General features: G+C 45.0%; 1 protein-coding gene across 1 annotated transcript in view; it reads right to left on the bottom strand.

Moving 5' to 3' along the window:
* SLC35F1 (solute carrier family 35 member F1) overlaps positions 1–11,230 on the bottom strand; it is a 408,883-nt gene extending 397,653 nt beyond the window's left edge. The window contains exon 1 of the mRNA XM_075063901.1: positions 10,678–11,230. Within this exon, the coding sequence (XP_074920002.1) occupies positions 10,678–10,850 (173 nt within the window). The 5' untranslated portion in view covers positions 10,851–11,230. The remainder of the gene's footprint in view (positions 1–10,677) is intronic.
* Between the last annotated feature and the right edge of the window lie 2,895 nt (positions 11,231–14,125).

The raw sequence follows: 14,125 nt of genomic DNA, 5'->3' as shown, positions 1-14,125 counted from the left end.
GCCTCAGTGTTTATCCCTGCCTGCAGCAGCAGCAATGAGAAGGACAGAGACTCCAGCCATCTCAGAAGGCACAGCATCACAAAGAACTCCTCTCATCCCGGCTGGCATCTGGGCTTCCCCTCATTAGCACATTAAAGCGACTCTGTCCATTTGATCAGAGCCACTCTGTGCAATCCACCAGAGTTCTCTATGGAGCCATTTACACTGCTACTCTTTTCAAACCGTGCCTCTCCTCCCACAGTTCAAGAGGCACTAACCTCTTCCCAAAGCCTGAGTTACAACCTGTGTCAAAATTTCTTTCTTATCACAGGTACCCAGTAAGTACAGACTTTCTGAATGTCACAGTTCAACTGCAGAAACACATAATTTGTCTTCCAGATTACTCCATCTAAGAATAGCTTTCTTCCAATCAAGTATGTGAGATTTTTTGTATTTTAGAATGCAGGGCACTGGGCAGGCTTCTGCCCTAGTCCATCACCACCCTTTGAACCATTCCTATTTCAGAATATGACTCCCAAGGCATACTCAATGTATAGTGCAAATTCTCAGGAAAAGAGAAAAACAAGGGCAACAGAGCATTAGGACATTAAGTCTAAAAGGGCTCAGAGCCTAGTGAGGGATATGTTTTGTTGACTCCTATGATGGGGAGAGGGGAAAACTGACAGGACGGGCTGTGTCTCATGAGATTTCCAGCTCCCACAGGACTGCCGAAGCAGGCTTGAGGTCCTGCAGGATTTGGTCAATGGTTTGGAGCCATCACCTCTTGCAGGGTTTGACATGAGATTTGGAGCCATAATAAGATGTGTGCTCAGAGCCACTTCCTGTTTGCTGGTTTCCAGCAGTCAGCCCACCCTGTCCCTTATGTAGGTCACTGCAGGCTGTGCTAGTCACCATTTTGGGGCTGGGAAAGAATTTTTTCCCATACCACCAGATTGGCTGAGGCAGGGCCATCTCTAGGATAAAAAAAAAAAAAAATCCTGGGAGCACAACTGCTGAAGCAGGGGTGGAGGGGAAGATGTCTGGAATGCCACCCCTGAAACTGAGACCCCATGCACGCGCTTGGTTTGCTGCTGCCTAGAGCTGGCCCTGGGTTGAAGCTGGTTGGGTTTTTTTGCCTTCCTTCAGCAAAACATAGGGGTTAGGTTTTGGGCAATCAAAGGGCTGGAAATTCTCCCCCTCCCAGAGGGCACAGTTTGGATCTACGTGACAGTCATTTAGTTACTGCAATTTTTGTTAGGCACCCAGTGCAGGAACTCCCTGATTTAGACTCCAGACCCCAAAAGGTAACACAGTGGGCATCCCGAGTGCATCTTCTTATGAAATGGGGCATCATGTCTAGCCCCCAGGGGCCAAGTGCTAACCAGGAGCTGGGATGCTACTTGCTGGGACCGCCCTGTCAACGTGCTTAATGGCGGTACTGGCTGGAGGTCGAGGTCCCCTCTCACTTCAACCTCCAAAAGAGGGAGGGATGCTAGTGGGTGAGTGGAGGAACCCAGAATCTCTCCTAATGTGATGATAGGGGGGCGCGCACACACACAGAGTTCTGCATGTTGCGAGATATCAGGCTGCATTCCCAATAAAAAGACATACTGAACTACCCTGTGGGGAGAGGGTAGGGTAGAAGATACCAATATTATAATACTAACAGCCACATATTTCTCTTATTGAAACACAAATCACTGGGAACTGTATCTTACCCAAGGCTGTGATTTGCTTTCAGAATAATGGCTACATGTAAAATATTGGGAATAGGGTACAGTAGAGAATTTCTGATCAGATATGTTTTGCACTGGTCCGCTTTCCAAGATCTATTTTTTTTCCAGTCACAACATCTGGGTAGTGGAAGACGGTAGCACAAGCCCAAGATTGTTTTTAAAAATGGTCAGTCTCAAACACTAAATCAGGAACTGCTGTTTCAATAGCAAGCATTCCCCAAACAACACACCCATGGAGATATACAGAACACACACTCTGTAATGGTCAGATGCAAGTGTCTTCCCTGAAGAGCAAAATAATTTTTAAAAAGGCTACAAAAGAGCAAGTGTTTGCTTTATCTATGATCCAAAATGTGCATTTTCTTTGACTGCATGGAAATTTTGAATATTTTTCTAAAGGTGAAGCAAAAGCTATGTGAAAAGGCTTCAGATCCACTGTTTTTCACCTGCCCTTATTCGAGGAGATCTTTAATAGCTGTTGAATGTTTTAGAAATAAAAATGCCAAAGAGCTCATTCTTTTGTTTTGAACAAAAAAGCTTACTACTTTAGGGGATTCCAAAGGGGACTATATTTGATCTTCAAGTTGCTTTCATTAAAGCAGAAATGCCATAAATTATTTGGATTGTTGTTTGTCTCTCACATCAGTCAACTGAATGATGTTATTGCTTTGGGGCAGTGAAATAAATTGCCTTGGCTTTATTATTTCTAAATACATAAATATATAATACATATCTAATTAATAAGAATATGCATTGTTAGATTATTTTTCTGGGATTATAGTTTTTGTGGGTTGCAATATAGTTGTAGGGGCACATAATATTTCATGCTCTTATTTCAAGAGCCCATAGCCTTCGCATGCAGTCCAGGTTCAAAGTTATTGTGCAGTATTGGGCCAAATTCTTCCTTGACTCTAAAACTAGTAATGAATTTGGTCCATTATATATTGAAGGAAGCAGGGATTTGCTCAGACTGTACCCAGACAGCTGTATTCCTTAACAAGAAGTATCAAAACAGACCTTATGTACAGACTATGTATTTATTTTGGCAATAAAAGTAGTTATTTTCTAGCCTATATGAATTATCATCTTTAATACAATTTCATTTTCTCTTTTTCTAATAAAGGTCATGGTTTCTTCTGTAAGCATGAAATGCACCCATGTGCAGACAGAAAGCACAAGTCCTACCTCACCACTGTAAAGATATAACAAATGACACCGGATTCAGGGGCTGGTGGCAGGCCTAAACAACTCTCAACCCAATTTTTTGTTTCAATTTTATAGTTTCTCTCTATCCTTTAAAAATGATTTTTAGGAACTTTCTTTGTGAATGGTATTTCTGTGGTTTTGAAACAGATCCTTGAAACAGAAACAGAAACTGTTAGATTCTGCAACAAGTACTCATTTGTGAAAGTACTAGGAGGTGGAGGAGAGTAAAACAAGAAGCATTATGTACAATACAGATCTAGTTTGATGAGAAAGTTTTATATAATATTGAAAATGTATCTGGAGTATCTTGCAGTGTTATATACCAGGACAATTTTTTGTTTACAGAACTTCACCAGAAGATTGTAAAAATAATAACAAGACACTCCAAAGAGAGACAAGGTGGGTGAGGTAATATCTTTTATTGGATCAAAATCTGTTGGTGGAAGGGTCGAGCTTTTGAACTTCACGGAGTTCTTCTTCAGGGACCTCAGAGCTCTGTGAAGCTCAAAAGCATGTCCATTCCATGACTAGAAATCAGTCCGATAAAAGATATTACCTCACCCATCTTGTCTCACTCTGCAGTATTTTGTTCTTTATTATTTTTACTATCTCCTGGTTAAGTTCTATAAAAACATTACTATATGCCTCAATTAAAAATGGAGATGAATAAAAATAAGCTTCACTGGTTAGAACAGACCCAGAAGTAAGAGGAGGAAATATATTAAGCCTTAAAAGTAAATAAGTTTTTAGTAATTTCCTTCTCAGTCGAAAATGTAACATCATCATCCAATACCCACCAGAGTGGCGCTTGGATATCACTCTGGAGTGCAGAGTGTTTTGGTCTTACTATTGTACTTTATGTTGCCCTGAATGACTTTGTTTACTTGAATGAAATACCACTGATTAAATGTAAGAACACAAGAGCTGCCATACTAGGTCAGGTCACGTTCCATCTTGTTCCCAACAGTGGCCCATAACAGAGCTTCACAGGGAGTGTACAGAACAGAGCAACTATGAAGTGGTCCACACATCTTTCATTCTCATTTTCTGAGTCAGGGATTTAGGATCATCCTGAGCATGGGGTTGCATCCCTGACCATTTTGGCTAACAGCCATTGATGGACCTATTCTCCATCAACTTATCCAGTTATTTTTTTGGACCCAATTATACTTTTGGCCACCTCAACTTCCCACAGCAATGACTTTCAAAGGTTATAAATGTATTGTGTGAAAAATACATCCTTCTGTTTATATTAAACCTACTGCCTTATTAATTTTATCAGGTAACCCCTGGTTTTGTATTGTGTGAAAGTGTAAACAATACTTCCCTATTCACTTTCTCACACCATTCATGATTGTATAGACCTTTATCATAACCCACATATTAATTCTCTTTTCAATATGTCCAACTTTCACCCAATCATTTGGTTCTGTATCAGAATAGCAAGGTCTAGGGTAATTCACTTTATGATCCTCATTTCAATAAATACTTGAATCCTCTAAGAGGACAACCAAACAATAACTGCCCTCCATCTTTCAGCAACATTTATCCTTTTTTCAGCTCCTTTAAGGCAGTAGTGTTTCCCCTTTTCAGCCTGAGGCTGAAACACATTTCAAAAACATCAAAGAACATCAATCAATACTTCCAAGGTGATTCTTTGCCCAGCTGTGCTCCCTTTATACCACTCAATAACAAAGGGAGTGGTGACCCACAAGTCCCATGTTGGAGGACTATATACACTTGGTGAAAGTTACAGGACCCCCAAGCTAGGATTACAACATGTCCAGGTTTTTCCAGGAGCATCCATTTGTTGATGTAGCTGTGCTGGGAAATCTGTACAGGTATCAGTACACACTGCCAGTTGTTTAGTCTTATGGTTTCAACCCTATCCCAGACAGCTCTAAACTGCACCAGGGCCAGGCAGAGGATCAGGACACCACTACTGGTTGTTGATTCTCATCGTAGATAGATAGATTCCAAGGCCAGAAAGTATCAGTGTGATCATCTAGTGCAGTGGTTCCCAACTTTTTCCAGGTGGCGGGCACGGGACAACGAGCCACCAAGGACTGTGGCCGGCAGACAAGCATCTGCCAAAATGCTGTCGGAGGCATCGCCACCAAAATGCCGCTGCAGTAGCGTCATCAAGAGGCATTGCCGCCGAAATGCTGCCAAAAATTAGAGGCATTTTGGCGGTGGCACCTCTTGGTGACGCCGCTTTTCGGCAGCATTTCGGCAGCGATGCCTCTTGATGACACCGCTTTTCAGTGGCATTTCGGTGGCTGCTTGTCTGCCAGCCAGTACGCAGGCGCACATCGATGCCCTGGTGGGCGCCATTGCACCCAGGGGCACCACGTTGGGGACCACTGATCTAGTATGTCCTCCTGTATTACATAGGCAATAGAACAGGGATCAGCAACCTTTGGCATGCGGCCCGTCAGGGAAATCCGCTGGTGGGCCAGGACTGTTTGTTTACCTGCCACGTCTGCAGGCTCAGCCGATCGCAGCTCCCACTGGCCGCAGTTTGCCATCCCAGGCCAATGGGGGCTGCAGGAAGCGGTGTGAGCCAAGGGATGTGCTGGCCACCGCTTCCCGCTGCCCACATTGGCCTGGAGCTGCAATTGACCGAACCTGCATACGCAGCAAGTAAACAAACCGGCCCGGCCTGCCAGGGAGCTTACCCTGGCAAGCTGCGTGCCAAAGGTTGCTGATCCCTGTGTTATACCTTTCTCTGCTAGATTGTAGAACCCATTATCAAACATTTGTTCCCCATGGAGGTATTTATAGGCTGTAATAAAGTCACCTCTTAACCTTCTCTTTTCCTTCTCTTAACCTGTAATAGATTGAGCTCCTTGAGTCTATCACTATAAGCCATGTTTTCCAATCTTTTAATCATTCCCATGGCTCTCCTCTGAATCCTTTCCTATTTTTCAACATCCTTCTTGAATGGTGGGCATCAGAAAGTTTCCTCCTCCTCTCCTGTGCTGCCCTGGATGGCTGTAGGAGAGGGGAGCCATTGTTTACCAAGTGGTCCTCTAGGATTAGATAAAGCCAGTTGAGTTCCAGTCCTGAATCCCACAGCCCAAGGGGAAAGGAAGCAATGGAACAGCTAGAACTACTCTTCTCCCTCAACTGCAAAGCACCATATGGTCAGTAGGGGACTGCTGAGCAGTTGTAACAGGAAAGGAACAGCAGCTGCTCAGAGCTCTCTCAGCTCACATGAAAACCCCTCTTAGGGCTGCAGGGCAAGCATGGAAGATAGTGGAGGATGGAATACCCCCCTTCCTCCTCCTCATAACAATGAGCCCAGTTCAAACACTTCAGTTTAAAATTTGCAGGACATGAGTCAGGAACACATTTTTAGTTCAGGATCAAACACAATTTTCAACCCTTAACACAATTGTCTTGACAGCCACTCTCTCTGGATACCATGGCTTTAAAAATAACAGGGAGTTTGTTCAAAATATGGTAGATCACTTTCACCAGTAATGGCTGGTCAGAATTTAGGTTCAAAATAATTCCAGTAAACCCCACCTTCCATTACCTGTTTCAATCCTGCTATCCCTCTTTGATTCTGAGCAGCCTACAATTTTTAATTGTATACTTTGGTTTTCTGCTACTGCCCACCTTACAGTAAGAAAGACACTCTTATGATCACTGAAATAGATTTTTAAAGCCATCCACTCCCATTTTCAATATCTTTCTTTCCTCTGTAACCATTTGGAGATTTTCTTCCACAGTATCCATATTGCCATCTAATCTTAGAACTTACTGGGGGAATGTTTCAACTTCATCTTTCAACCTTTCCTCCATATGCTTTCACAGCTTGTAAAGCAATTTTAAGAGAAATCTTGGAAGACAATTCTGGATTCACCAGGTGACTGAATTACTTACTCTCTCTCTCTCTCTCTCTCTGTGTGTGTGTGAGAGAGAGTTCACAACTGCTAAGAGTGCCCTTCCCTTGCTGGCAGTTTCCTCTCCAACCAGGCCAATTCCAGACTGCAAATAAGTTTTTGGCAAACTCTGCCTGGTGCCAGCCCGTTATTTTGTTTGTTTTAGGAGACTTCTCTAAGCAGGAAAGAGACGTCCAGCCCAAGTAAGTTCAAATAAATAACATTTCACAAATGTCCCAAACAAATGGTAGATAAGTATCACAGATAAAATACAATGGGCACCACTTTTCCAACAGAGAAAAATGTATTGAGGCAGAGCAATTAGTACTGGGTTCTGGTTTTGATATTTCTATTCCCTCCTTTCCCTTCTATATTTGCATTTTACCTTTCATAGCACATGAAAGCACAAATGCTTTGGTAGGTTTCATGTGGAGATATTTGCATGAGTGCCATGACATTATACAGGACTGAGCTACTAGATTTTTCCCATTTAAACAGTGTCTAAAACTCAGGTAAAATTTCCATTGATACTTACTGCAGGATGGAGCTACAGGTTATTCTAAGTTAAGAAAAGGCTATTTTTGACCTCCACAGAGATAACAGCCCTTAATTTTTTTTTGCATAGACTGCGTTTTAAAATAATCTGTCAGAAGTGCTAGAGCTTGGAATATTGTCATTTTATTTAGGTATAAATTAAAATAAATAAAATATCGATTTGGCCCTTGATAAATGCACTAATGGACAAGATTCACATATACAAAGCCCACATGTTAGCAGCAGAACTACCTGGGCTGGAGGAACCAATTTAGTACCTTAAGGTCACGGACAGGGTAGAGTCCACTTGGAAGACCCTTTTGTGGTCACTATTCCTGTCCATAGGCTGGAGTAGGAGTGCGTGTGGCCTGTGTATCTGACCCACTGGTCACTTGCGCTGGTCAGAAAACAATAATTCAATTTTTTGAAAAACATCAAGATTTCAAAATCTGTTCATATTGCTGATTACAATGAAAAAGAAACCTTTTGAAATTTTCCATGAAAAAACAAGAGCTGCCCCTCACACTCAAACAGCATAGTGGTTAGGTAATTCCATGGGGACATGGGAAACTTAGGTTCAAGACTTGCTCAGAGTTTATGTTCAAAGTAATTCCAGTAAACCCTCCCTTCCAGGTGAGTACCTGACTACCAAGCTATTGGTTGGCCTGAAGGTTTATCCTCAGTCTCTCCTGCTGGAGCTGTCCCATTTTATATAAATAATTAAATAATCACTGAGTCTGACAGAGAGACTGAATCTATACTGTGGTGGTACAGCACCTAGCCTGGAATATGGAAGACCCAGGTTCAAGTTCCTGTTCCAAATTAGGTGAGTACCCTAGCTACTAGATTATTGGCTATTCGGAGGGGGGGGGGGAGGTGTTTCTCTCTCCTTCATACGTATCCTGGCCTTGAGTATTTTGTTCGTTTGTTGTTTTGAGGAAAAAAGTTTTCCCCTGGCCACACACACACACACACACACACACACACATCTCCACCGCTTCCCTCCCCTCACAAATTCCCATCTGCAGTGGTTTATACAGAGTTATTAAAGAGCCCATCTTTATGAAGAAGGGATGCAGAGTTCTGTGTGCCAATGCCCATACAGCAAAACCATCATGGTTCAGTTGGATTGAGGCATCTGGAGAATGTGGCATTGAGCCTCCAAGTCTGTGCAGATAATTCTATTTGTTTCAACTATTCTTCAATCTTCTACGTTCTTGAACAACTAAGTACAAATATATTTTCTCCTTAAGAAATGCTTTTAAGATCCTCTTAGAATTATCAGAATTCATTAATCAAGAGTAATGACAGGATTCCCTGAGGAATCAGACAAATACCTTCAGAACTGATGGTAACAATCATTGCTTTCAAATTTTTAAAAGCTTGGAAGAGTAAAGGCACTCTATCTCCAAAAGCAATACATTCAGAAGAGGGTGTTGAGCTTTTTCTGAGGCTACGTCTACACTACAGGATAAATTCGAATTAGCTTAAACCGATTTTATAAAACAGATATTATAAAGTCAATTGTGCGCGTCCACACTAGGCACATTAATTCGGGGGTGTGTGTCCATGGTCCGAGGCTAGCGTCGATTTCTGGAGCGGTGCACTGTGGGTAGCTACTGTAAAATAATGAGGCAAATAACGTCAATTTGCGTCCACACTAACCCTAATACGATATAGTAATATCGATTTTAGCGTTACTCCTCTTGTTTTGCAGGAGTACAGAAATCGATTTAAAGAGCCCTTTAAATCGATATAAAGAGCAGTGTGGTGTGAATGGGTGCAGCGTTAAATCGATTTAACGCTGTTAAAATCGGTTTAACAGTGTAGTGTAGACCAGGCCTTAGCTGTTTACCCATGCAGCCCTTGTGTGAAACTAATGTGAGTGTAATGTGAGATGTGAACATGCACACACACCTTCCCCCAGGTATCAGCAGTGCTGCAATTGCCCAGTAGGGCAAGTAAAACTGCATACACAAAAGTGATAGCTTCAGATGGCCTGCTAGAAATGAGATGGTATGCTGCTGAATTATTTATCTCCCATTCTTATGGGGAAATTAATCACAGCCATTGTTTTGGATTCTTTAAATATTAGAGATGTTAGTATCCAAGGCAGAACAAACAAGTAATTTGCAAAGGGAAAACACAAAAATTAAATAAATTGAGCTAATGTTTCACTGGATTCATTCTTCTTTTGCTGCATCATCTAATGCATTCTTCTTATAGTCATAATATCTTAGCATGAACAACTCTGAACTACATGCATAAGCAAATCTGCCTATTAGAATCTCACCAACGCTTCATTTCTGATGCCAGGGCACATATCTTGACAATGCAAACTGGCTTAAGTAACCAGAAATCAGGGAGATCCATTTAAAATCTCCTGAGACATTAGATTTTGTTTGTTTTGGATATTATATGTACACACGCACCAACAGTAAACCCCCACACAAATAATGACTAGCCAGATCACCTCAGCTATGACAATTTTACAGCTGTTTCTACATCCTCCCACTTCAAGCTCATAGCTCCACTCAGCTAAACTGGCATAATTTCTTAGGGATTTCTCCATTAAAAATCAAAACTGCAGACTGTACAACATAGAATCTACTGTTACTTCTTCATGACTATACTCTGTGAATATGAGATTAACTAGCAAAAATTAAGCATTTGGAGGCTTATTCTATGGAGTTCTCCCTCTGACGGAATTACTAGGCATGTAAAAATTAGCGTCTTCCAGCTCTGAAAGGAGGGAGGGAGTGAGAAAAACCCACAGTTAGACGGTACATGGTGCAAAGTCCCTTTCCAACAGTCAGCAGAGCGGTCCTGTGTTGAGAGGAGCAGTTGGGTTCTTAACCCCCGTCCTTTCAGCTCTAAGCCCTGACAGATAAGGGCACTTCCAGCGGCTTCTCTCCCTCTTCTTAACACTTTCGTGCCTCTTTGGGGGACCCTTTGCCTCGATCCCTCCCTCCCTGGTGTTGCTGCAGGACGACTTGGGCTGGTTGTGAGCCCCAGACATGTGGCACCTGCCCTCCTACGCCCGGGTCAGCAGCACCATCCCCCGCCCGCACCAGGACGGGACGGGCCGCGCCGCCCTGCTGTTTAAAAAGCCCGAGGGCACAAAGCGCTCTCCCTGCTCCCCCACCCCCGCCAGCTCTGCAAGGGGCAAAGCTAGGGAGCACATGCTACCAGCTGCTCTGAGGGCCGGTGGGGGGCCGTGAGCTGGGCACCCCTGCCCTTCCCTCGTCCCCACAAGCGGCTCCTCGCCGGGGATCCCAGCCCGCCGCTGCCCTGCCCTGCCCGCGCCGCCCGGGGCCAGCCCCTCTCCTCACCTGTTCAGCACTTTCCGGAGCCGCTGGCTCACGCCGGAGGAGGAGGCGGCGGAGATGCTGCTCCTGCCGCTGCCGCCGGCGCCGCCTTCCACCGGCAGGTTCTCGATGGTGGCGACAACATGGTTGGGCTGCGGCGGCTGCTCGGGGGCGATCATCGCGGCGGGGCTGGGCATCAGAAGGCAGCAGCCGGGCGCATGCTGCGCCGCGCGGCCGGCCGGGCGACACTTCCGCGCTGGCGGCGGCTCCCTCGCTTCTTCTCCGCGCAGCGCCAGCTCCAGAGCCACGGCCACTGTGCCCCGCCCCTGCTCACTGCGCGGCCATGGAGCGAGGGGCGGGCTGCTGCTGCTGCCCCCACCGAGCCGAGCCTCCTTCCCAGCAGCAAGGGCTGGTCACAGCCCACGAAGTGGCCGCAGTTTGGACCCCCCCTACCCTGCCTCCCTTCCCTTCCCAGCGAGTGTCTGGCTCTCTGTGGATCAGAGGAAGCCGCTGCCGAGCTGGACTGAGCCGCTTTGTGTCCCCCTGGCGCTGCTCCTCCGGCTACCTCACACACACACAAACACACACACACACACACAGCGTGCGGCGCTCAGGTGCAGCCCGCGGCTCCGCGCCGGGCTCAGTCCTTGCCAGTGAGTGCGGTGTCTGCCTCCCTCCGTGCGGGGGGCTGGCTGGGAGCGAGAGCGAGTCAGAGGCAGGGAATGAACGCAGTGGGAGTCGAGACGGAGCCAGTGGGCAACAGCCCTCCCCTCCCCGCCCCGGCTATTCACACCCACCAGAGGGAGCATATGCAGTACCGAGAGCCCCCTCCCGCCGCCTGCCCCCTCCGGGACTGGGTCTGCCTGCCGGGAGTTGTAGTTTCCACCCTCAGGGGTGTCCCCCCCGCCGCGCCTTCAGTACCAGCCACCCGTGGACAGCGGCAGGCGGCTGCCAAAAGTCCTAGGAAATTTAAAGCCGCTGAGGTGAGACATGGGGAGTCATCACAACTAAGGCAGGCCGGAGACCCGCAATCCCAGCTGCCAACAAATGTTAGGGTGTCCTTCGGCCTCAGAACAAAAACAAAAACAGTTTTTCACGAAAAAAGCAGCCACCCCCAAAAAGCAGCCAACCACTCAAAAGCCAGGGTGCCCCCCAAAACAACCAACTCCTGATGGACAGGGCACCGCCCCCAAAAGCAGCCAGCCACTCAATAACCAGGGCACCCTCTGACATACTGGGGTGCAGTCCAGACCAGTGAGGTCTGTGACACCCTTGTCCTGCAACTTGGGGTGCCTTGTGCTAGTTTCAAACCTGGACCTCTCACATACAGCCACCAGCATGCAGGTCACTCCCAGATATGTTTGTGTAACTGCAGCCCATCAGTCACACCCTGGCTCTCACCAGCCTTGGTTATATTACAGGGTGCTGGTAACACACTCCCAGTCCCAGATTTTCCCCCAGAAATGTATGTCTTGTATTGCCCAGCCCCCTCCTGGACAGCCCAAATATATTAAGTCTGTATGCTTTTAAGGGAATAATATACACACAATTTGCCGCCCTAAATGGAGTTACCAGAGACTTCAAATTGAACACACTGGATTAGATTAAATAAAGCAAGTTGATTAACTACAAAGAGATAGGTTTTAAGTGAGTATAAGTAATGAGGCATAAAAGTAAGAAATGGTTACAAGAAAACAAACATAAAAATGCTTTCTAGTGCCTAGCTTAACAAATTATATTAGATTCAAATAAAGTTTCTGACCACATGCTTCCAACAGCACTACTGACCAAACGCTTCAGGTCAGGACCTGCACCCCTTGCTTCCAGAGTTCAATGACTCTTTTCCTTTGTTTTCTCAGCTGCAGAGAATGAGATGGGTAGGGAGAGAGGGGAGAGGTCTTGGGATGCTTGCCCCCCTTTTTTATAGTTTCAGTCCCTCTTTGAAAAGCATTTCCAGCTCAGAACCAAGAGATAGCGGGTTTGGTGGAGGAAGGACTCCTCATGCTGTTTCTTTGCTAAGATGCAGATCTATGTTCCTGCCCCCCTTTCTTACCAAAGAATGGCCATTTGATAGGTGATGGCCCATCAGCTTTGTTGACACCTGGTTGGGATGTCAGCTTGCCTTTTGGGAAACTGGGTTAGCCACTCTCCAGACTTATCTGGGAAACACACTACAGTCATGATTTCAGCTTATGTTCATAACTTTACATATAATGTTGCTACATGCATTTTACCATATTACTCATCAGCAAGTTATATATTTTCAAATGATACCTCACAAGGCATGCCCCGTACAAAAATTATTACAATAATGTGAAATGTGTGAATACAGGCCCCGGAACCGCCCACTGTCCAGTGGCAAAGGTGCCCGCCCCAAAAAACCATGTACCACTGGTGGCCAGGGCACCCCTCCAAAACAGTCAACTGCCTGGTGGCCAGAATGCTCCCCAAAACAGCCAATTGCCCAGTGTCCAGGGTACCCCCCAGAAAAACAGCCAACCAGTGGTGGCTAGAGCACCTCCCCGATGACTAGAGCATTCATCTGGGATATGGGAGAGTGTCTTGCTCTCTCTCTGTCTCTCTCTTTCTCTCTCTTCATTCCACCCCTAACCTGAGAAACCTTCCTGATGGAAATTTTTGTCAGAACAGATATGTTTCTGCCAAAAGTTTTAGTTTAAAAAAATAAATCAGAATGTTCTGATAGTAACGCCAATCAGTTTTGTCAAAAATTTCCCAATCGCTCTAACAAAAACTACCAACACCAGACCTGACACAAAGGGTAACTCTAGACAAGGACTGATGAAAGTGGACTCTTGGGAGGGGTAGGAAGTTTCAGACACCTGATCAAATGTGAGATAGAATGAACAAAAAAAAAAAAAAAAGGCTTCACCCACAAAATAATTAATTTTTGCTAATTTTGCTACCATTCACATCCGCATAACAAATACTAATAACAATAGTACTTTACCTCAATAGAGAACTTTTTAGAGGAAGAGCTCAATGTGCTTTAGAAAGAGCACAACACTAATATGCACAATATCCCAGTGTGGTGTCATCCTTATTTTACGGATAGGCAAATTGAGTTATAAAGAGGGCAAGACCCCCATTTTCAAAAGGGCTCTCTCATTTTAGGTGCCCACATTTAGGCACCCCGATTTTCAAAGATGATGAACAAAGTTTGAGAAACTTAGAAGTAAAGAGAACTTCAAAAAATGTGTCACTAAATAGCTTTTCCAAGGAGAGAATGTTAACAGTCAGGTACAGAACACAGGAGTCCTGACTACCAGTCCCCTTCCTAAATTCAAGGGGTGAAATCTTGGCCGCACTGAAGTCAATAGCAGCTTTGTCATTGCAGTGAGGCCAGGAGTTTACCCTAGATGACATTATGTTAACACTTGGTGATATAATCTATGTTAACTCATTTCACTTACTCTCCCCTGTACCTCTTTCTTATAATTTGATATGTACTGGA

The sequence above is a fragment of the Chelonoidis abingdonii genome, chromosome 3 (genome assembly GCF_003597395.2).
Source record: "Chelonoidis abingdonii isolate Lonesome George chromosome 3, CheloAbing_2.0, whole genome shotgun sequence".
Taxonomy (NCBI): domain Eukaryota; kingdom Metazoa; phylum Chordata; order Testudines; family Testudinidae; genus Chelonoidis; species Chelonoidis abingdonii.
The sequence above is the reverse complement of the archived record's forward strand: the minus strand, read 5'-3'. Positions and strand labels throughout refer to the sequence as shown.